General features: G+C 39.0%; 1 protein-coding gene across 19 annotated transcripts in view; it reads right to left on the reverse strand.

The window, feature by feature from the left end:
- HUWE1 (HECT, UBA and WWE domain containing E3 ubiquitin protein ligase 1) overlaps positions 1–24,362 on the reverse strand; it is a 151,087-nt gene that overhangs the window by 76,359 nt on the left and 50,366 nt on the right. For 14 of the 19 annotated variants that reach the window (XR_004952860.1, XR_004952859.1, XM_036227014.1 and 11 more), the window contains 13 exons: positions 20,324–20,386; positions 18,518–18,595; positions 17,605–17,652; positions 17,453–17,521; positions 16,735–16,834; positions 11,624–11,745; positions 11,158–11,308; positions 10,896–11,023; positions 10,143–10,283; positions 9,803–9,908; positions 7,416–7,544; positions 6,824–6,925; positions 6,254–6,334 (listed from right to left, as the gene is read on the reverse strand). Coding sequence is in view for 17 of the 19 variants with exons in the window: in XM_036227014.1 (XP_036082907.1) it covers positions 6,254–6,334; positions 6,824–6,925; positions 7,416–7,544; positions 9,803–9,908; positions 10,143–10,283; positions 10,896–11,023; positions 11,158–11,308; positions 11,624–11,745; positions 16,735–16,834; positions 17,453–17,521; positions 17,605–17,652; positions 18,518–18,595; positions 20,324–20,386 (1,318 nt within the window). In the remaining 2 variants the exon portion in view is untranslated. The remainder of the gene's footprint in view (positions 1–6,253; positions 6,335–6,823; positions 6,926–7,415; positions 7,545–9,802; positions 9,909–10,142; positions 10,284–10,895; positions 11,024–11,157; positions 11,309–11,623; positions 11,746–16,734; positions 16,835–17,452; positions 17,522–17,604; positions 17,653–18,517; positions 18,596–20,323; positions 20,387–24,362) is intronic. The other 5 variants (XM_016137332.2, XM_036227022.1, XM_036227016.1 and 2 more) reach the window with 3 other exon arrangements.

Consider the following 24,362-nt stretch of genomic DNA (forward strand, 5'->3'; position numbering starts at 1 on the left):
AAGAAGGCATACAAATAGCCAACAAACATGAAAAGATGCTCAATATCACTAGCTATTAGGGAAATGTAAATCAAAACCACAACGAGATACCATCTCGCACCTGTTAGAATGGCTATCATCAATAGGACAAGGAATAACAAATGTTGGAGAGGATGTGGAGAAATAGGAACCCTCATACACTGCTGGTGGGACTGCAAATTGGTATAGCCACTATGGAAAACAGTATGGAGGTTCCTCAAAAAAACTAAGAATTGATCTACCATATGATCCAGCAATCCCTCTACTGGGTATTTACCCCAAAGACTTGAAAACTCATATCTGAAAAGATATTTGCATACCAATGTTCATAGCAGCATTATTCACAGTGGCCAGAACATGGAAGCAACTGAAGTGTCCTACAACAGACGACTGGCTAACGAAGCTGTGGTACATGTATACAATGGAATATTACTCAGCCATAAGAAGAGATGAAATACTGCCATTTGGTTCAACATAGATGGACCTCGAGATAATCATACTAAGTGAAATAAGCCAGACAGAAAATCACATATCACTTATATGTGGGATATAAACTTAAAAGCAACAAATGAGCAGGACAAACAAGCAGACTCATGGACATGGACAATGGACTAGTGGTTGCCGAGGGAAGAGGGAGAAGGGAAAATTAATAAAATGTTAAAAATAAATAAAATGCTAAAACAAAACAAAACAAAAAACAAAAAAGTAGTAAGGAAAAAAAATCCTATCATTTGCACGGATAGACCTAGGTTATTATGCTGAATGAAATAAGTAAAAAATAAATACCATATGATTTCAGTTATACAGAATGAAGGGTTAAAGAAGTACAAATCAGTAGTTGATATATGGTTATAGGGATGGGGAGCACGGCATAGGGAATGCTGTTAGCATTAATGTGATGGCTAGGTGCAGAGGAGAGAGAGTAATCAGGGGGATTGTTTTATAAACTATATAAATGTCTAAATAATGTACTGTATACTTGAAACTAATAATAAAATTAAAAAACAAAAGGAGTGAGAAAATTAATGTCAGAGAATATGAAAAAAAATTAACACAAAACACAAGACTTTAGCAATATGAAAAACATCGGAGATCACAAAAAAATGTCAATGTATAAAGTTCCTCCTTTAAGGCACAATACTTTAATAAACCATTCTGGTGAAAACAACTAAAAGCTGGATTAAATATTTAAAACATCTTTTAAAATTTGAAAAGCAGGCAAAATAAATTAAAGATCCCAACTAAGTTCAAAGTGGGAATTCAGAGCCTCAGGCTTTTGTCTTGAGGGTAATTTACCTAACCAAGTGACCTTGGTTTTCAAGACCATTTAGGGTATCTGGAATAGGACATATAAGCACAGGGACATACCTTCATTGAATAGGAAATCCAGTAGAAAGGGAGTCTGTTTATATTACAGATGGCAGTACACCAATCACATGTGATGGAGCCTGTTGGAGAGTTGCTGCTTTCCACCCCATGACCGGGTCACTCCTGATAAAGGATGGGACTCAAGAGTCAGCCCAACTTGAGAGCAGATTGCAGTCATTTGGCACTGGAGGACATCTCAATAAAAGTATGCCCATTGTTCATATTTTTATAGACTACTGGGTGGCAGCTAATGGCCTCATTGTTTTCTGGTCAATGGATTCAAAATAGTTATCACATTCAGGATCATGTTCTATGGAGGTTTCCACACGGGAAATATACTGCTGCTCAGATTTGGCATATTAAAGTCTCTAATGTCTCAACTTATGCCAAGGTTGCCACAGAGGAAGCTCATTTTTATGCAATAGATGATTAAATTGCTCACGGTTTTCAACTAAGCTATTATTCCTTGCCCTTGGATCAATGGGTCCATGAAACCTCCAGCCACTGCAGTCCCCAGACCCTCAAAAATCGGGCCTAGCCCAAACTTAATGTGATCTTTGCACCATCCTACCACTGGCATCACAGCCAATAGGAATCCATACAAAAGGGTGAACGCCCCTTTTCTAACTGGCAAATTCATTTTACTGAGCTACTACTCCAATCTGTTAGTGCAAACTACTATACCCTCAAAAAGACTGACTGTTATACAGGCCTGCTCTTGATTTATCCTTTTTGCCATGCTATTGCCAACATCACTATTATAGGCCTCGCTAAATGTTATTAGTTCCCTTTGGCTTCAGATAGCACTGACTCTGACCAGGGTCTACATCATACTGTTCATTTGCTCTGGGCATGGGCTGTAGAAATGAAGCATCACTTGGAACTTCCCATTTGTCTTATTGGCTGCAGATGGCAGATCTCAGAGAGAGACATAATGGTGTACTTAAGGATGCTTTTTTAAACTTACAAAATGGAATATGATCTCCACCAATGGGTCTCTCTTTGTCCACTTTTAGTTCCTGAACTCCTCAACCCATTAAAGTCATGTGACGTCCTAACGAAATGCAACTAAGACCTCTCTATTCTCTTTTTGAGAAACAAAAGGGGACACTTCCCATATGTGAATCTATGATGCCCAAATAGAAATCCTCCACACTTGAAGACATCTCCCCCTTTTATATCCTGGTGCAATCTATGCTAGATGGAGCCTGTGTCGATAGTGGATAATAGAACAGGATTCAAAACTGAGGGCCCTTGCCCTCCCAAACAGACTATTCTGTATGCCACAAGAAAGGTCTCTATCAAAGTCCTCTCTCAATATGATAGTTTTAAATGTTTGCTGACTGGAGGTCCTTCTGCAAGAAATAGAGGCCTGCCTGGTCCTATGCCTACAACATCACGTACGGTTCTTCCAAAGAGAAAGAAAGATCTTAAATTAGTTCCCAGTACCAACATTCTTAAACAGGATACTAGTTCTAAATTCACCCTATTGCAGAGATGTGGAATGGGAAGCCACTACAGGATTTGGGAGAACGACGCCTGTGACTCCTGTAATAAATGGGCACCTCCAGAAGGACAAGGCCTATAGACCACAGGTCTGGAAGCATTATGGAACATTCTGGCTCTGGTTGGCCTGGCAATGTCTCATCTGGCTCATTGCCTGGGTCTGGGATTCTACCCCTCCAGCTCAAAGCCAAACTCCTTGGGGTCCTTTTTGTTGATGCTGTGACTTCACTTGTTTGGGGCACTCAATCAGTCTACAACTTCCCCATAAGAAATTACTCTATATCTCCTGGAGACAAAGAAATACTGATCTTCAGTCACTTTTATAATTATTTATCAAATGTGTAAAATTTTCCATCTAAGTTTTGGGCTCGGTCAAGACTCCCAACAAACTCAGCATCCTCAATGATGGTTTCACCACAACTGATAGGCCCAGCCTCAATAGTGACACACCTAAATGTTAACTGCTCTTATAATTGCTGACACATCAATCGTCACAACTCCATGGCCCCATCAGCTGATTTCCCCTCATCTGACAGTCTCACACTTCACTCTTCTATTATTCCACCATCACTGCTCACCTTTCCTATCTTCCTCAACCTGATGGACAATGTTTATACAACAGTAACAGAAAATATTACCCAAGTGCTAAACCTCCAGCAATGTTACAAGGTGCCCTAGCTCAGACAACCACTTATACAAATAGTCTGCCCCAATGGGGGTGTTCAATATTCAGAGTCACTACTTTGTCACTCTCTCTGGTTTAGCAGTCCACAATAACCATGACAGTGTTAGCATCAGCTAAGCTGGGAACCGGATAGAAGCAGACTTGAACAGTTTAAAACATGGCAGGGCTAAGATAGGAGACAAGAGAGAAGAAAAGGCAAATGAGAAGTTAAAGGGAATACAGTAGGTATAAAAAAGAAGTAGAAGAGCCAGCGGTAAGATTGGGAAGCAGTCAGAATCTTTATTTGGTGTGTTTCAGCATGTAATTGTTACAGCAGGACATTGCAACCGCACCAAGTGCTTTCTTACTGACTTTCCCTACATGCCCTTCCTAGTCTCCCCTACCGAGTCTATACTACAATGCCCCCCTGCTGAGACTATTATGCCACCGAGACTATGTCTGTCCTGATATAATTTGGCTACTAGAAACTCTGGCCTTCCAATCCCCTTGGGCTACTAGTTCTCCTGTGGCACAACTCCTGCTTAGCAAGGTCATTCATACATTCTCCTCCACCAACTGCTCCCTAACTCCACACTCTAACCTGTTTCCTATGGATATATATTACCCTGGTCACCCTAAGCCCAACTAGAAAGTCTAGTTCTTTCATCTAATCTTACCACAAAAGGGAGCACTGGGCCATCTTTTACCTATTATACAGGGCCTCATCACCATCTCTAATGTCAAAATACACAAGTTTTGGTATTTTCAATCCTGTAACACTGTCTCAACTCATGGAGGAAATCCAGACAATGGCATAACTCCTGGCCAACCACTTAAACCGAACAGCTCAGGCCTTAGAAGTTCTTTATGAGGGCTTCTAATGATAGTTGATAAGAGATGGGCATTAAACTAGCTACTAGTATCTCAAGGTGGAGCTTGTGCCTTAAAGAGGATCTCCTGCTGCATATGGGTCAATACAGGAAAGGTATCCACGATAGTTCAAAAATAAAAATAATAAATCAAAACAACCAATTACATTCCTAAAATACTCCAAGAAAGTCTCCGACCCCCATTAATTTCTCTTCCTGGCCATCTCCTTCTGCCTGGGGTGAAAGGCTCTATATTATTATTAATGAAGCTAAAATAATAATTGCTGACCTAATTATTTTGAGTTGGCTTTGCAAATTTGCTCTCTCTCAAGTTTTTTTTAAAATAGGAAACCTGGGAGGTAATTACACTAATTCAAATGTCAGGGATGAATTAAGACCCTAGAGAAAAAATCTTGACCTCCACTGAAGATTGCTTTAGTGCTCTAAGTCTCACTTCCTACTTCCTGCATCATCCTGAGAGGGCTTACCTGCTCTGCTCTCCCATCCCTAACTCACAAGCACAAATGTCCTCTTGTTGCGTCTTTTAAACTCCCTCTTTACAAAAAAACAAAGGTCTACATATGTGGTTTTTCTCTCTCTCTTAAGGGCTTTCTCCCAGACAGTCATCATTCCCTACCACTTGACCTGGAATTTCACCTGTGTTAACAAATCTTTCTTTGATCATACCAAAGGACTACTGTTGTGAGTTTTGCCATCTGAACCTAACCTTGGGAGGGAGTCTCTCCATGTCAAGGTGAGGTTGCTTTAACACAAGAGAATACTTCCTCAACCTAATAAAAAAAACACAAAACCTTCAACACAAAACCTGCTAACCGCAAACTTAATGATGAAATACTAAATACTTTTTCTTTTAAGTTTAGGAATAAAGCTGAGGCCCATCCTCACCACTTGTATTAAGCACTGTATTGGAAATCATTGCCGATGCAGTAAGTAATATAATAAAAGAAAACAAAAAGTATAAAGATGCAAAACTGTATTTGTAGATGACAAGGCTGTGTATAGTATCTTAAGAATTACTAAGTGAATTCAGCAAGGTCACAGGACACAGTTAATATATAAACATCCTAAATTGTTTCAGCAAGAAGTATCTAAGTTGTAGTAACCAACACTACTCTCTCCAGACACCCAAAGTACTAATATATGCCTACTACTGGCACAAGGAGGTTTCGCTATTTCTATACCTCCCACTAAATTCCTTTACCGTTTTAAGGAGAATTCTAAAAGCCTATGTATCTAATGTATTGTCCTGAATATGTATGGCACTGAATAAATGCCAATTAATAAAAATGAGGTTTTAACAACAACAATACTCAAAGTAGTGCCAATGTCAAATTGCAAAGACACATTTTACAAATAACTACAAAGTAAAGTACCCATAGCTTCCAAAACTGCATTTTCTACAGTGAGGAACAATTTTCTATACTACAGCTTGAGGGTCATTCAATTCTGAGAATAAAAACCATTCTGATTGGATTTTCCAGAACAAAGTTCGGGATTAACCATTGAACAGACATTTTTTCTTATCATATTTTCAGTGTAAGCATAACATAAAAAGCCAGATGTACAATACTATTACTTATTACAAATGATTCACAATACACTGCAATAAAGAAGGTATATTTGGCATTCAAGAAATGGATACTTAAAACTGAATCTGATCTTTCTATATATTTCATCGCCAACTAGGAAGAAACATAATCACACAGTGGATAAATGTGGCTAGCAACATCATGCAAGGATAGAAAACATACAGGGAACTCTGCCAGGTTATTCCAGCTTGCTATAACCAAATATCAACTCTACTTACCTAGGAGGAAAAGTGATGGGCCATAATATTCTGCATTGCTGATGATGTGTTTCAGGGAGGTAGGCAGAGAACCATCCATCACTAAGAAAAAGGTGAACATTAAGGAGAATGTGATCAGTCCAAGAGTAGTCTGAAGGGTGGGAATGATGCAACAATATATTACATATATCACACTGTGGTAAACAAAGTTTGTGCTGATTCCAATCTAATGTCTTCTACTTGTCTCTCCTCCCCATATTCTATTATTTATTCCATGTCCATGCAATAACCTTTTAACAGTGAATCAAAGAATAAAATAATACAAACAGAGAGACAGTGTGGGATAGCAAGTTGGAAGTGCACAGAGTCAAAAGCTGGAAAAAGGGAAAAATATAGGTGAATCATTATGAAAACTGTTAATTGATCCTTAGGTTTAGGGAATGTGACAATAAATGACTAAAAACTATTCGAAATGGCAATGGCCTTTTCCGAAGCCTGCTGCATAAAAGAAGAATAGCTTCAGAAAGTATGAAGAATAATCATCTTTGAGAGAGTCAAACATCCTTCAAGAAGTTATCCAGAATCAAATACCATGTCGTATGCCATCTGAGAAAGCTGGGTCTTGAATGGCCTTCTTGAGGAAATTCAACATGGATTTGAGAAGTGCTGCTCGTTGTGGAATACACTGGACTCCTGGCAAGAGAGAAAAACAGGATTACACTGGGTTCATCATTAGACCACGGTGAGCAGGCACATAAAGACAAAATTTCAAGAGACCAATATCCACTATAGCAACACTAGCAGACATTCGAAGTGAAATCTCTGGATGTTGGGAAGAATACTTACCTAAGCTTTAACACTGGACAAATAAACCACCAAGGACTGCACAAAAAGTAATACTAAAGTTAAAAGTCTAAAGTATAAAAGAAACATTACAAAGTAAAAAAATCAACTCTCTGGTCCTCAGTTCCCTGTTTTAGATATTCAATGCCCTCAACATGGCTGTTACCATAAAATGCTGAAATAAAAGTTAATATGAGAAAATGGACACCAGAACGGCAAAGTAACACGTATAGTCATAAGAAGCAAGCTTCAAATGTACCCCTTAAGCTCCCCTCAAAGCGCCTGTCTGCACTAGCAATTCAATCAGTGTGAAAGATTGTGAATCTATGTATCTACGTACCAGGGCGGGGGCCAGGGCAGATGCTAGTGCTGCTGCTGCTGCTGGTACTTGATGCTCTTAATTCAACATCCAGCCGATGATCCACAGGGATGGATGACCCTGGACTACTTTCCATAGTCACATCTGCAACTAAGTAAAAGTCACGATACAGAAATTAGTTAGAATAAAAGGTACCACTAAAAAAGAAAAAAGATGGAGAAAATGCTTTACAATTACGGTGAGATGAATATCAAAATGGAAAGGATCAGAATATTGAAATCCAAAATGAAAATGTTAGCTTTCCATACACAAATAGAAAAGTTTTTGATAATAATGTTATTCAAGACATGAAAATTAAAAACAATCATACAAAAGAAGTCTTTCAATATTTCTCAACCACCCGATTTGGGAGGAAAAGAGGGGGTAAGTAAAATATACAATTTTATATACTACTGGTGGGTGGTAGAGAGTAGGTAGAGCTTGTTGGGAGGGTAACTGAATAAATTAAAAAAATATGAAGATATTAGTACTCAATATACTGATATGGAAGGATGGATATCTATGATACACTGAATGAACAATGTTAGGTTGAGCAGTATGTTCATGATTTCCTCTTCCCATTCTAAAGACTATGTACTCATGTCAACATGTACTCGAATATGCATAAAAAAGATTGGAAAAATACTACACCAAAATAGCAGCTATGGTGGGTAGAGAGTAAGCATTCATTTTTACTTTATACACTTTAATAGAATAATTTTAATTAATACAAGTATAAAATACACAATTACTTCTCATAATTTATAAAATATAATAAAGCTCCATTAGAACTAGACCACTGTTTACATTCTGAAATACTTTCTTCTAATCTTTTTTTATACATTTACAAACATACATCCATGTGCCTACTTATATATGGGAAACACAAACTCATGATTTTGTAACCTGCTTTTCCATTTAATATAAAATTTTCTCTATGAATGTATCAAAATCACCTGGATTGCTTAAAAATCGAGATATCCTGGTCTTCACTTAGCAAACTTAATGAATTTAGCACTGCAGACGGGGATCTAAATCTTCAGCAAGCACTTTCATTTACTCCTATGGGTACTTAAGTTTGATAACTACACCATTTAATAGATGCCACATATTAATCAACACTCCAGAATCCCACCCATTAACTCAAATATCAGCTTCCCCAACAGTAATAGACTAAAGATATAAATTAGCTAAAGGGGTTCCTAGGAACAGCAATGCACACAGATAATTGTGTTCAGAAAAAAGGAAAAAAGGAATGGTAACATATGGATATTTAGTGTCAAAAATGAAAGCATTATACATTCTAATGCCTTTAATATAAGTATGATAACAGAAACACGTAATGACAATCTGGGTCACCAAGACAAGATTAAATTCTAAGAAAGTTGTTTTGGAAACAGTTTTTTATTTTTGGTACTATGGATGTAGGGGCAGGGAGGTTTTAACAAAATTACACACATGATCAGTTGAAGATTAAGAATATCTGGTGTTCTTTCGCATTTAATAATTTAAAAGTTGCTCCCTACCCAACAACTTTTTCACCTCTTCTCTCCCTTCTCAAAATAGCCAGATACTTTCAGTAAGTCCCATTTTAGGGTCTACATTGTCCTTTTCTTTCCCAAACACATATTTAAACACCTATGCTATAGCAGCAGTGCTGGAGATACAGCAGTGAACAAAACAGTATCCTGATCTCATGGAGCTTACATTTTAGTGGGAATAAGATAATGAGCCAATACTTCAGAAAACAGCTATTAAGTCTTGAAATAAAAACAGATCATCATTGAGTGACTATAATAAGGTTCTACTGCAGCCCTACCATCTGCTTCATCTTCCTTCTTTGTTCCCAACAATTTGTACCTCCCTTTTCTAATTAACCACATGAAAAACAATACACAAATCATTTATATAGAAAAAACGGTTTTGTTGTTGAAAATATATACTTGTCAGTTGTGTACTTTTTTAAAAATTTAATTTATTGGGGTGACATTTGTTAATAAAATTAAAGGTTTCAAGTGTATAATGTACCACTTAATATGTTGTATGTATACTGCACTATGTGTCCACTACCTAAAGTTAAATTTCTTTCTGTCACCATATATTTGACCCCCTTTACCCTTAGCTACCCCATCTTCCCCTCTGGTCACCGCTAAACTGTTGTCTGTGTCTATCAGCCTGTTTGTCTTAAAAAACTTTTAGTTTTTTACATCCCACGCAAGTGAAATTAAATAGTTCTCTAGTTTTTCTGTCTGATTTTGTTAGCATGATAATCTCATTTTGCATCCATGTTGCTGCAAATTTATGAGAGAGAATGAAATGATAAGAAAATGTCAACCACAAAAAATATTGACTTAGTAACTGTTAATTACCATCCATATCGGTTTCCATTTCTTCTCCTTCTTGTGTAGTACTGGGTCTCTGGATCTTTGGCTTGATCACAAATGGACATTCTTTTCGGCACAAATCTACTTCATGCTATGATGAAGGGAAAAGTAGTAAGAAAACCCTACACACACACACATATATATACACACACACACACACAAGGGATTAAAAATAATTATAATGAAAAAATGTTGTATGCAGATTACAACATTAGTTTCTACAAACAAGAGGAATTAGATGGCTCTTTAGGGTTATTAAGACGGTTCCTAGGCTCAGGCCTCATTAAGTATAAATCTACGTAAAGTGCTCCTTGTATAATAATACCTCAAGTCTATAAATGAAGATAGAAAGTCCACTATGAGATTGAAAAGCTGCCATGTCCAGGTTGGTGATGAGGTCAACCACTCTGACGGCTCTGGTAACAAATGTTATCTGGTCTTGTTCATCACCAAGAAATTTTATGACCTAGCAGAGAGAGAGGGGCAAAACCAGTCAAATAATAAGAAACAACGCTGTAAATAATGTATTCTCTTTTGGAAACACACTCTAGGGTCACAGGGAGGTAGCACGATACAAGAAAAAAAAACATGTTTGATTTTTAGTGCTTGCCAAATGATAGCTCTATCACTTCTGGGACTAAACCCACTGAGGTAATGGGAACATAAATTACTTTTCAGGATTAAACAAAATATTCAGGGAGAAAAAAAATTGATGCCCAGTGCCCAATGCCTAGTAGAGCCTATTACCACAACAGAACAACGTACAAAGTACCTTTAGATATATTTTCTTCGGTGTCATGCCTAACCTCACGATAAGATGTGGCAATGCCCTGCCTAGTACATGGGGCCTACTCTCACGCTATCTGGACTATGATCAATTCTTAAAGATAGCTACTCTTTGAAAGTTGTTAATGAGATAACCTCAAGGCCAAACTACAAAAATTAAGTAAAGCATTTTCTGGGTAAGCTTTCTTATGCTATTTGCTCTTACTGTGAATCATTCCAAACTTGCAACTCTACACCTTCTCTTAGTTGATTTCCCCCACAAATACATTAAAAAATAAAAAAGGCAGAATACCTTCAATAAGGCTTCCATCATTCCACAGGAGACCAAGGCTTCACCACCAGCATCATAGCTGGCCAGATGGTATAAAAAAGAGAAAAGAGCAGTGGCAAACTGGTGAGGGTATGGATCCATGGAAGGATCTACAAGGAAGGTTGGGAGAGGGAGAGAAAAAGTTAGCTCAAAATTTGGTGTTAATCTGGCAGGACGGTAAACAAAGGCTGATAAGCAAAGGGTGTCATTATTGTTGCCTAGGATAATAACCATCAAAATTTACCAATCATGGCCTGGATACAGTTCCGCACAAGTACAGGCAAAAATCCATGGTAGGATGCAGTTCCAGTACAGTCAATAATACTGCTGAGTTTGGGAGTTCTCTCCAAGTGGACAATTGATGTTAATGTTCGTAAAGAAGCAGCTTTAATCTCCTAAAAAAACAAAAAGCAAGCATAGTATGTGTTTTAAATAATTATAGGCCTAAACCAAGTTGCTAATATCCAAAATTCCAAAATTTAGGTTATTCTACTGGTAACTGGTTGGGGGAGATGGAAGCCTACTGAGAATATTACTGAAAATCCAGGATTTGTTAACTTTGCAGATAAACAGCCAACGAGGAAGAAGTAAAAGGGCCAAGCTTCCCAAGCTTCCCTCTTGGGGGTCAATCTAAGCTCTTGGGAAAAACTAAAAGGCAAATAAATACATATGAGCCTGATATACAGAAGACAGCATTAATAAATACTTACCATAAGCTGCTTATCTGTTATCTGAAGGACATCTACCAACTCCTCTATCAACCCATTATACAAGATACTGTTTGCTGACTCCTGCAAGGCATTGGAATACACTGCAAAAGGAGAAATAAACACTTTAGGCAAGAAGGCAGTGGTCAAGCCACTGCCCAATGATAAACCTTTTGGCACCTACTGGCTCTGGGGAAGGATTCCCATCTAACCAGCACTGGAGGGCAGAATCACTAATTTTAGAGGATTGGCTCAAATATGATAAGCTCTAAATACCCACCCAGTCGACAGATTCTCCTATTAATAGTATCAGTTCTCTTGAGCAAAAACTTTTGAGAATGGAAGTATAAAAATAGTTGTTTTTTTTTTTTAAAATAACATGTGGTGGCTGAAAAATTGACTCTTATTGGAAATTACTGTTTGACTATCACTATGGGCATGTAGGCCTTTGAGTATAGGAACATAACATTCGAAACAAGCTTTCTGCTTCCGTAACCCTGCTTACGCACCTGACCTGTGAGTTGACAGGTAGTGAAGAGAACAAAGATAGCCCTTTGTGTTTAGACAGAATGAAGAATGGGACTTTGGGCTTAAAAACCCCGTACCTCTACATTTCAGGGCTGCTTAATTTGGGGTCTGCGTACCCCTGGAAGACCCAGCTGGCTGAAGAGAGTGTTTCCTATAACTCACTGAGTTCTGGTGGTCCATGTGTCTTTCAGGGGCTGGCAGCTACAACATTTGGAGGCACCAGCGAGATCTCAGGGAGGGGCCCTGAGATCTAAGACCGGACCAGCCTCCGAAGTGATTGCTGTCCCTGTTACAGATTCAAAGGGGTGGCCAACCTGAGATGTTCCAGGGCCCTTGAATGCCGTGATAGGGTTAATGCAATCGTCAAGGACGCAACTTTCAGGACACACTCTTTGTTCCCGATCCCGACGGGAATCTGGAATCTCCGAGGCCTCGGCGTCTGGATAAAAGGTACCTTCCTGGTTCTGTTGACCGGTCATTGGGGGTCCGTGGAGAGACTGGACGCAGTCATATCTCCTGGACCATGGCCAGGCCGCGGGACGCCGCCTCCTGTGCCCTGTTGTCGGGTTCTGTTTATTGTCTCTGGTCCTGCCTAGGTTGTGGGTGGTGGACTTCTCTGGGTCCACCTACACCTCAGTGATTGTTCTTGTCTGAGTGTGTGTTTTCTGTTTTGTGTTTTCTACACAAGCGATAGGGGGAAGCCTGAGTTCACAGAAGACACCCTTGGGGTGTCTCCTGCGACATTTCAAAGAAGGTTTGTAGAGGGAGCTAACTTGGTATAAAGTTTTCTCCAGGCAGACTCAGGACATTGTGTTAAGTTGAGTGGCTGTCTTTTGATGTAAACTGGCCTCCAGAGGGCTCTTTTGACAAAGGTTTGATGAGGAATGTTTGGAAGGTTGTCACGGGAGACCTGGGATATCCCGATCAGTTTCCCTACATTGATCAATGGTTAAACCTTGTTCAGAACCTCCCTCCTTGGCTCCGCCAGTGTGCCCTGTCTCTGGGGGTGCAAGTTTTAGTTGTGGGCACCCTGAAACATGCAGCAACTAAATCTCCTAGACAGCCCAGTCCCTCAGTCCCTCAGTCCTCCAATCTCCACCGAAAGACAGTGACTTTCCCCCACCCTCTAACCCAGGACAACAGAGGCCAAATAGCGCCGCCTCCCCTCCTCAGACAGGGGCAGGTAACCTGTATGGGCTTCCCGCTCCGGGTGGGGCATCAGCGGATACCACCACCCTGACCATCTTCCCCTTGGGAGAAGCACCACCCCAGGGGCAGCACACTGACAGGCCCTTTATGGTTTACGTGCCTTTCTCTGAGAAACCCCAGGCATTAATGGGACTCTTAGAAAGTGTCTTTCAGACTCACTGCCCCACCTGGGACAATTGCCAACAGCTTTTAATTACCCCCTTGACCCCTCAGAAGAACGTGGATGCATTCAAACTGAAACACAAAAGATACCTGTGGGAGGGAGGAGAGTTGACGAAGCAGGGGAACAGAATGAAGAGGAATTTCCCTCCACCCGCCCAGACACAATTCTCAGGCAGGGAGAACGGCATTAGTTCAGTACCACCAGATTCTAATTGGGGAAATTAGGATGGCTGATTGCCAGCCAAATAACCTTTCTAAGGTAACTGAAGTTATACAGGAAGGGACCTCAGAAATCCCCTGGAGCGTTTCTTAAAAGAGGCGTACCGGGTATACACCCCCATTGATCCTGAGGCCCCTGAGAACCAGCAGGCAATTAATATAGCCTTTGCTAGTCAGGCAGCCCCTAATATCTGAAAAATTAGAAGGTTTTGCAAGAATGAACCTGTCAACTTGTTGAGATAGCCCAGAAGGTGTTCAACAACAGGGAGGCACCAGATGACCCCAAACGTATGGCTGAAATCCAAAGCTACTGTCATCAACCCAGCCAATCTGTTGCCAGACTAAGACCCCGAGACCTCCGTTCATGACTGCACAGATTTCACAGATGCTGTGTATTCCTCGTGGCCAGACCTCAAAGACTCCCCTCTGCCTGAGGCCGATGAAGTTCTGTTCACGGACAGGAGAACCTTCATGCAAGAAGGAAGGAGGTATGCTGGGTCAGGGGTCGTAACCCTAACTGGCGCTATCTGGTCACAAGCTCTTCCCCATAGGACTTCTGCTCAAAAGGCAGAACTCATCACCCTCACTGAGGCACTAAGATGGGGGAAGGATAAGGCAGTCACAACATACACTGACAGCCAATATGCCTTTGCCACTGCACATGTACACGGAGCCATCTACAAGGAAAGAGGGCTTCTAACTTCAGCTGGAAAGGACATTAAGAACAAGGAGATCTTAGCCTTACTTGAAGCCATACAGATGCCTAAGGCTCTGGCTATTGTTCTTTGTAAAGGGCATCAAAAAGGGAATAGTCCTGAGCTAAAGAAAACCGAAGAGCCAATGAAGAGGCAAGAGCAGTGGCCACAAGGCCAGTGGGACCCCCACCACTTCTACTGACTGTTGTCCCTTACCCAGAACTGCCTGTCTCCGACCTATACGGCGGAAGAGAACATATATTTTCAAGATAAAGGAGCCACTAGGAACCAACAGGGTTGGTGGATGACCCCAGATGGAAAAATTGGGCTCTCATGAGCCCTTGGAAGGACTCTCCATCAGCTACACCAGACCACACACCTAGGGCAGACTAAGATGCTCCAGAAGGGAGAAGAACCGCAGCAGAAGAGATTGCCTCACAATGCCCGGCTTATGCCCAAGTTAATCCAAAGAAGAGGAAGATAGAAAAACCTAGGCATAGAGAAAGAGAAACTTATCCGGGGGACCACTGGAAAGTCGATTTCATTGAGGTAACCCCAACTGTGGGGGGCTACAAATATTTACTTGTTTTTACAGACACCTTTTCAGGATGGGTAGAGGACTTCCCTACCAGGAAAGAGACTGTCTTAGTAGTTACTAAGAAACTACTACAAGAAATCCTCCCTTGATTTGGTCTACCCAGAACTTTAGGGTCAGATGACGGGCCAGCCTTCATAGCAGAGGCATCACAGCAATTGGTTATCTACCTAAATTTGCAATAGAAACTCCACTGCGCCCACTGGCCTCAAAGTTCGGGCCAAGTAGAGCAAATAAATACATGTATAAGAAAAACAGTTCTATAAGTCTTTTAGTATTACAGAATAGAGGCTATAAGCAAATTCTGTATAAAGAATCAAAGATTTGACTGTCTGCTAAGGCCAGTGGGGAATGTGGTGGCTGAAAAATTGACTTTTACTGGAAATTACTGTTTGACTATCACTATGGGCATGTAGGCCTTTGAGTATAGGAACATAACATTCGAAACAAGCTTTCTGCTTCCGTAACCCTGCTTACGTACCTGACCTGTGAGTTGACAGGTAGTGAAGAGAACAAAGATAGCCCTTTGTGTTTAGACAGAATGAAGAATGGGACTTTGGGCTTAAAAACCCTGTACCTCTACATTTCAGGGCTGCTTAATTTGGGGTCTGCGTACCCTTGGCAGACCCAGCTGGCTGAATAAAGAGTGTTTCCTATAACTCACTGAATTCTGGTGGTCCGTGTGTCTTTTGGGGGCTGGCGGCTACAACAATATCACCACTTGATATAACTTTATTATGCCTTGGACATAAACTTTCATTTTAGTTTCTTCATGTTTCTGTTTTCACTAGAAACACTTATAAATTGTAAAGAAGAGGATTTATGGACTACTGCAGACTAAGCCAGAAACTTGTATGACATTAGAATAAAACTTGAGAATGGATGTAATACACTTTTGATGAACCCCACATACGTAATACTGAACCCCAGTCTCCTGAAGTGCAGACTACTAGGAGTAAATACGTTTAGCTTTCAACAAACATTTCCTGAGCACCTACTAACATGCCAGAGGTTATGCTAAGTATGAGTACAAAAAGAAGAGTAGGAACTTCGCTTCAAGGAACTCATAGTTTAAAAAAGCAGATGAGTAATAACATAATGAAAGCTGGCAATATTAACAGCAGCTACTATTTTATACCTTCTATGTGCCTGACCAGTACTAGGTGCTTTACAGGCTTTTGTTTAATCCTCATATCAGCCTGTAAAGTAAGTACTGTCCTAATATTAAATGAGGTCAAAAGGATAAACATGTGGCTACTAATCTGCAGAGCCAGGTTGAGAGCACAGGACTGATTCCAAAACTAGCGTGCTTTCCACTCTAGACTACCCTATAGTACAAGTAAAATGCACAGTACTGACTACTTAACAAGTAATCTTGACTTATGTCAAGATTATCCTCCTGAAGGCACAGAAGTGGAAGATGAAATGGCAAGAGGAAGAACAGGGACGCCAGGGGAGATGACTCACTAAAAAAGACCATAAACCCATGTAGCATATCGATAACCAACCTATCCTGTTTCTGATCAAACATTAAGGAGCTCAGGAATGGTGAACACAGTGAAGACTAAGAATGCTGACAATTTTACAATTTAACTTGCTGCCTAATAATTACAATAAGCCTCAGAGCAACAAAGACAAATGAAGTTCAAAGGAAATCAAGGCTAAATCGCCTAATCAGGGCCTGTTAATTAGTGTTATTCTCTTACCTAGTATAGATATCGCATGCAGCCTGGCCTGAACAGCTTGCAATCGCTTCCTGTGATTAGAAAAGCCATGGGCCAGCCGTATGTGTGTAAATAACAGCATCTGTAGAGACATAAAACCTAAATTAGGAAATCAATGGAAAAGGTGATTATACTTTCTGAGGGCTAAATTGTACCTGTTGAGCTACTTGGTGAAATGGTTTACTGCTGCTATCTGTTAAGGTTATCCAAAAGAACAGTTCCACTCTGAAGTTAGCTGACAAAAATAGGAGCATGAAAACAGAGGGACACAGAATCCTAATATTTCAACATAAGCCAAGAACTATCACTCTACTGATAGGTAACAAACTGGAGATATTTGGCAAGAGTTTTCATTGTTATTAACCAAATGAAATATCTGATCACCATCACAATGAGCAGAAAAAAATAACACAACTAAATGTTTTCTCTGTTGGTATCCAAAGTGTTGAGCTACCACCACTTATTAAATACTCATGGTGAGTAAGGCAGCTTATGTTTTCTTCAAACTCTCACACAAACCTAGGAATTTATTAAGTGTCGGCTTCATAAAAGATAAGGAAACTAAGGCTTGCAGAGGTTAACTAACTTGCCCATGGTATGGCTCCATTCTTTCTGCTATGGTGTCTACCAGCCCAGCACATATCATCAATCTATATGACTAATGACTACACCCTTTAGATATTTTTAGGACATATCATACCTGCTTATCCTTAGGAATGCTGTACATTTTGGTAAGAGATTCCATGATTTCAGAAGGGCTTTCTGAAATCTACATTAGAAAAAAATAGTTAGGAACAAAAAGTGAACCAAATGTTAAGAAAATAGTCAATAGTAGTCAAAGACTCCTCTTACCTTGTCAAGTTGTTCTATGTGAATATAATGTAGTGTGTTACTAGTTGTCTGAAATTAAAAAGATAAGAGAGTTGTTAGGAATCACTGTATACCTTAGCTTCCCCTGTCATAGGACTGCAAGAGCTGTCTGAAAATCAAGATGTCACCTCAGGGGGAACGCTGACTCAATGTTCTTAAAATCAAGATGACTTTAGGGTTCCCCAAAATACCCACTTTTTATACAGAATATTCTCAGGAAAGCTTCTTTGAAACCAGTAGTACTAAGATAAAATGCACACAGTCAGAAACATTTCATATTCTTCCTTGTCCTTTTGACCTTTATTGTCTTAATCCCCACAGCCTCTGTATTTACAGCAAAGATTAAATCCATGAAAATGGTTTCTCTTTAAATATGCATTAGAGCTGTTTTCAAGGCGCCATTAATCTAGAAAGTTTATTTTTGTTTATATATTGTAGGCAGAAGAAAAAGATCTTATTCACTAGGCCACTTCTAAACCAAACTGAACTTTACTATCTCCTCAAAGAATATGGAATGACCAGATAACTGAAGCAGGACCCTGTAAGTAATATTTAGACTTCTTGCAGGCTGGCTTAAGTAGAGAAAGTTGAGTCATCACTATCTAGATTGTTACACTGCATGTTGGAACTGAGACTGAGAAAAATGTACAAGTTATAGCAGTGTTCCATATAGGGAGTCTTGCTTTTGGCAGCTCCAACGTAAGTAAGATCCAAACCTATCAGAGCTGGGCATAAATAAACACTTATTACTGAGAAGCTATTAGGTATATTTAACTTGGGAAGGCAGCAGTGTAGCTTAAAACCATTCCCTCATTTAACTGAGGAGTTCTAGAAAAGTCAACCCCAGTTACAGTAGATTACAGACTCTATCAGAACAAGTCTGATTGAGACTCACCCTTTTCTCGATTTTGACCTCGGCCCCAGGGTCTGCATAGAATTCAAAGTGTAGTGTAGTTGCACTGGGTGGGTATTTCTGTGTATAAAGCACATGAAAGAATCAGATACCATCTCCCAAATCTTCCCTCAAAGTCCTAGCCACTTGTGCAACTCATTGCGGCAGCAGAATGAGCATGTAACCAACAGCTACCACTTCATTCTTTATCTTAGCCGAGCTCAGACATCTTATAACAAGAATCAGGAAGGTGGAGCCCAGAGATCCAAAAGCTTTCATATTTCTTGTAAGTTACCAAGTTGCCCTTTCTTTCAAGAAATCAATTTGGACTGCAGCTATTCTCAAGAGGGAAAATAGGAGCAAGTCTGCCAAGCAGTAATGAATAAGAATCCAAGAAAAGATGGAAGACAAGGGTCTAGGCACCAGCTCGAGAATAGAAAAAACATTCTTAAAGAAACCTTTGTGTGTATCATCACCTTTTGAAATATTTTATTCAAACTATGCCTCATGGGTGTACCTTCATAATTCTTCACATATTCCCTTCCGTACCATTCTATACCACCTCTGATATCCAACTGCTTTTATACATAGGAAGATACCTAAATCAATATAAACCGGACCCTGACAACAAATCCTCTTTAACACTAGAATATCACCATGAAAAACAAAACAAGACTGCAATAGCATGCCCATCTTTGAAAGAGATCAATAGCAGTGGTTGCCTTTGGGGATGGAGAATTATTGTATACCCCCTTATACACTTGGAATTTTTTAACGTGTATATATTACTACTACCTTTTAAAGTACACATATTTTTCAAAATCTCATAGCATGCCAAATACTAATAAATAAACAGATGTGTGATTTCTTAACACAGGCTGGGACTAAAATGGGTAGCAGACATCATGCGATCCCGGCAGAGTGCATCACATTGTTTTGCCCAAGGGGCAAAGAACAAGCTTCATATACATTAGGGGGCTCAGAATTAACCAACTAAACTTTAAGATGAAAAATTAGAATTTTAAACTAAATACCCTTTAAAATTTATGTAGCTTTGATTATTAAACAGACAACACTCACCTCCAATATTATCCAATATCCATTCATATAATGCACACTAAAGTACACCAGCTAAGATGGGAAAGTAATTTGTTCTATATATTTACAGTTTTCTGTGACCAGAAAAAGAGCCATTCTCCCAGACAAACTAACAGAAGTATTATATTATCGGCTTGAAAATATAGTTGCTTCTTGGCACAGAATTATTATAATGCATCCAATTGTGCCTTGGGGTTCTACAGTAACACATCAATGCAGAGGGGAGATGGCTGGAGCTCATAACTTAAGCATGGGTGAAAGGTATGAACAGGACGGGGCATGAGGGATCAACATGGAAAGCACATAGAACATGTTAAGTTCTTAATAACCCTAATGGCAAAACTGTTCTCCAAGCAGCCATTCTTAAATCATGCCAGACTGCCCGGAGTCCCGAAAGTTCCAGAGAATACAAGCAAGTGCACTTTCTGGGATTTTTTCATCACTTTGAAACTGATTCACCCTATACAGCTTCCTACTCAAGAGCTGGGTATAAACATATACTGTGCTTCTGAGGTTCCTCGTCTACTGGCAGCACATTGAGGACCTAAGAATTTCTAGACAAGGTGTACTATGTTTCAAATGATCTTAGGTTCCTTAAAGGTCCTAATGTGAAGTGCCGATTTTATATACCATACATTCACTGTAAAGTAAGGCTCAAAAAGAGATCACACACAGCTCTGCCAAGATCCCATATCCCAAAGAGTTACTTACCATCATATGCAAGTCTCTGCAACATTCTGCAAGTCCAAAGCCATTCTCCTTTCCACCCCAGCTCTTGGAAAAAGAAAGAGACAGTGTTAAACAGTGTTTAAGGTAGCCTTATATATAAAATATGTAAGAGTATGTGGCTGCTTGGAACACAGTGTTGAAAAGACATACAATGTGTAAGTCAAATAAAAAGAGGGAGTAAACAGAAGCAAGGACTTAAGACTCAAGGCAAGATGGTCAGCCTAAAGGTGATTTCTCCAATGATGTCAATTCCACTGTTCTGTGAGGATGTTACTGGGGAGAACATAAGCAACTATTGCAAGCAAATGCATTCTACACGCCGGCTGTCATGCTTGCTAACAGATGAGACTTGTTCCATCAGGCCTTCAGTACTGTACTAGGCCTTCCATGTGCAGCCTGCTCACCTCCTTCATTAGAGTGGAATCACACGTACTTCAGTTCCTCACTCCACATGAGCCAAATTGCAAAGCAGAAGATTTTGCATTGCTTACTTCTACTGTACTTCTGCCACCACAAATCTAAAAACCTATTAACAAGTACTAACCCCCAAAGTAATGGAACATTTTTTGACTAATTTAGAACTCTTCCAAGGATGAATTGGGTATTTGTTGAAAATATTTCAGAGTAAATGCATTAGTCTCCACTTCCTAGGACAAGACATACAATTGGGATAAATAACAAACTGAAAAGCTTGGAAAGAAAGGCTGGAGAGTGAGAGGGGAGGAGTAGGGCTTTGAAAAGCTCCACTAATTCCTGGGAATCTAGAAGACTGATCACATTCTCAGAAAATATCTGAGAAGGTCCAAGTTCATATACCTCTGCCTGACCATCAGGATCTGTGCAAGCCAGAAATAAAGGCTAAGGCAGAGTTGTAAACTTCTAGTTGAGTATTGAAGATGCTGAGTATTGACAATGAAGACACAAAAATACACTCAGAATCTACCTAGAAAAACTGGGATTTTTTTTTTGGTACCTAGAAAGACTGGGATTTTTTTTTTTTTTTTTTGTTCTGGGAGTTTAAGGGAAATCATTAGCTGAGTATTAAGCTAATAGAACACAGACTTCAAAGACCACACAAAACAACGGATTATGAGGCATGCATAGAAAGAAGACACTATGAAATAGATATAGCAACACGGGTAGTGACATCAACAAGATGGTTGATTAAGATGTCTTCCAGCTTCCCCTACCCCCACCACAACAATTTGGCATCTATCACAGACAGAAGTGCCTTTGTGTACACTGTAGAATTCAGCCCGATATGCCAAAAGACCCGGGGCATTAGGCATATAGACTTCAGTCCCAGCTGTGGACCCTTCGGTAGCCTGTGAACTGGCTGCAACTACTCTTAGCAGTTGTTTGAGAGCCCCAGGAGAACAATGTCGTAATCACTTATGGGTAATAAGGACTAAAGGACAAAAGTATTTAAAACAGTAAGAACTAAAATAATCTGTTTCTGACTTCACAATATAAAAAAAAATTATGACACCAAAACATAAAATGAATCGGGATAGAGGGGGAAAAGGGTATAGTTTTGTATATAATCAAAATTGTTATCAGTTTAAAATAAACTTATGTTTTATATAAGGCTCATGGTAACCAAAAAGCAAAAACCTAGATTAGATATGCAAAAGATAAAGAGAAGGGAATCAAAGCAGACTATAGAAACCATTAATTCATAAAGGAAAGCAGCAGGGGAGAAAGGACAAGGGAAATACAAAACAGCCAGAAAATTATTAATAAGAGAGCATTATTAAATCCTTGCCTATCATAATTATTCTAAATGTACATGGGTTGATTTTCCAGTCAAAAGGCACAGAGCGGCTGGATGGATAAAAAAACAAACCCAATTATATGCCTTCTACAAGAGAATCATCTCCGCTTTAAGGATATATATTCAATGTGAAGGGACAAAAAGTGATATTCAACGCAAGTGAAAGCAAAGAGAGTAGAAGCAGGAGTAGCTATACTTATAACAGACAAAACTGGCTTTCATTCAACAGCTGTAACAACAAAGAACATTATTATTATGTAATGATTAAAGGGGTCAATTCATCACAGGATGTAACAACTGTATATATGTATGTACCCAACATTGGAGTACTTAAATATATTAAACAAATACTAACAGATCTTAAGGGAAAAAAAGACAATACAATAATAGAAGTCAACACCCCACTTTCAACAATAGATAAACTGACCTCTAAAGAAAATCAGTGAGGTAAACATTGGACTTGAACTATAATTTAGACCGGTGGACCTACCACACATATACAGAATACTTCATCCAACAGGAGAATACACAAGTCTTCTCAAATGCACGTGGAACATTCCCGTGGATACATGTGATAGGTCACAAAACAAGTCTTAGCAACTAGAAATCAGTAACAGGAGAAAAACTGGAAAACTCAGAAATGTGTGTAAATTAAACAATACACTTCTGAATAACCAATGAGTCAAAAGAAGAAATTAAAGGGTAACTTAAAAAACATCCTGCGACAAATGAAAATGGAAACATTATTAAAACCTATGAGATGCACCAAAAGCAGTTCTAAAAGGGAACTGGAAATGGATAAACGTTGACATTAAGAAACAAGAAAAATCTCAAATAACCTAACTTTATACTTCAAGGAACTAGAAAAAGAACAAACTAAGCCCAAAGTTAAAAGGAAGGAAATAACAAAAAGCAGAGCAGAAACAAATGAAAGAGACCATAAAAACAATGGAAAAGATCAATGAGAATAAGGGGGGGGGGAATAAAAAAGAAAACAAGTGAGACTAAAAAAAAAAGTGAAGACAAAAATAAGAAATGAAGAAAAGATATTACACCTGATACCAGAGATCTAAAAGATTATGAGAGAACTATCAACAAAAATTCAATAAACTGGATAACCTAGAACTAGAAAAATTCCTAGAAACATATAACCTGCCGAGACTAAATCCTTAACAGAAAACATGAACAGGCCAGTAACAAGTAAGAAAATTGAATCAGTAATCAAAACACACCCAAAGAAGAAATGGGTAGGACCAGATGGTTTTCTTGGCAAATTCCACCAAACATTTAAATAATTAACACCAATCCTTCTAAAGTTCTTACCAAAATAATGAAGAAGAGGGAACACTTCCAAACTTATTTTGAGGCCAAAATTACTTTGATACCAAAGGCAGATAATACTACAAAGAAAGAAAATCACAGGACAATATCCATGATGAACATAAGATGCAAAAAACATGAAGATAGTAGCAAGCTGGACTGAATACCACATTTAAAGGATCGCACACCTTGACCAAGTATGATCTATACCTGGGGTGCAAGGATGGTTCAACACAAGCCAATCAGTAAATGTGATACACCACTTAATATAATGAGAGACAAAAATCATATGATAATCTTAACTGATATTATAAAAAGCATGACAAAATTCAACACCCTTTCATGATAAAAACTCAAAAATTAGAGTATAAAAGGAACACACATCAACATAATAAAGGCCACATGACAAGCCCACAGCTAACATCATACTCAATAGTAAAAGGTTAAAAGTGTTCTCTCTTAAGATCAGGAACAAGACAGGGGCGCCCAATCCTATCTACATAGCAGTGGAAGTCCTAGCCAGATACATTAGGCAAGAAAAAGAAAAGGCAGGAATAAGTAAAACTGTCTTTGTTTGTATGGAAAACCTTTAACACTACCAAAAAACTGTTAGAACTAATAAATTCGGTAAAGTTGCAGGATTAAAAAAAAAAAATCAACATACAGAAACCAGTCATATTTCTATATAATAATGAGCTTTGTGAAAAAGAAACTATAAAATACTAATGAAAGAATTAAAGACACACACAAATGGACAGATAGCTAGTGTTTATAAATTGGAAGAATATTGTCAAAATACTATCCATAGCTATATAGGGATTCAATGTAACCTCTATTCTCAAAATTTCAATGACATTTTCCACAGAAATAGAAAGCAATCCTGAGAAAGAACAACAAAGCTAGAGGTAGGTGGGTATCACACTTTCT

This window comes from Rousettus aegyptiacus, unplaced genomic scaffold, assembly GCF_014176215.1.
Source record: "Rousettus aegyptiacus isolate mRouAeg1 unplaced genomic scaffold, mRouAeg1.p scaffold_m13_p_9, whole genome shotgun sequence".
In the NCBI taxonomy this organism is placed as follows: Eukaryota; Metazoa; Chordata; class Mammalia; order Chiroptera; family Pteropodidae; genus Rousettus; species Rousettus aegyptiacus.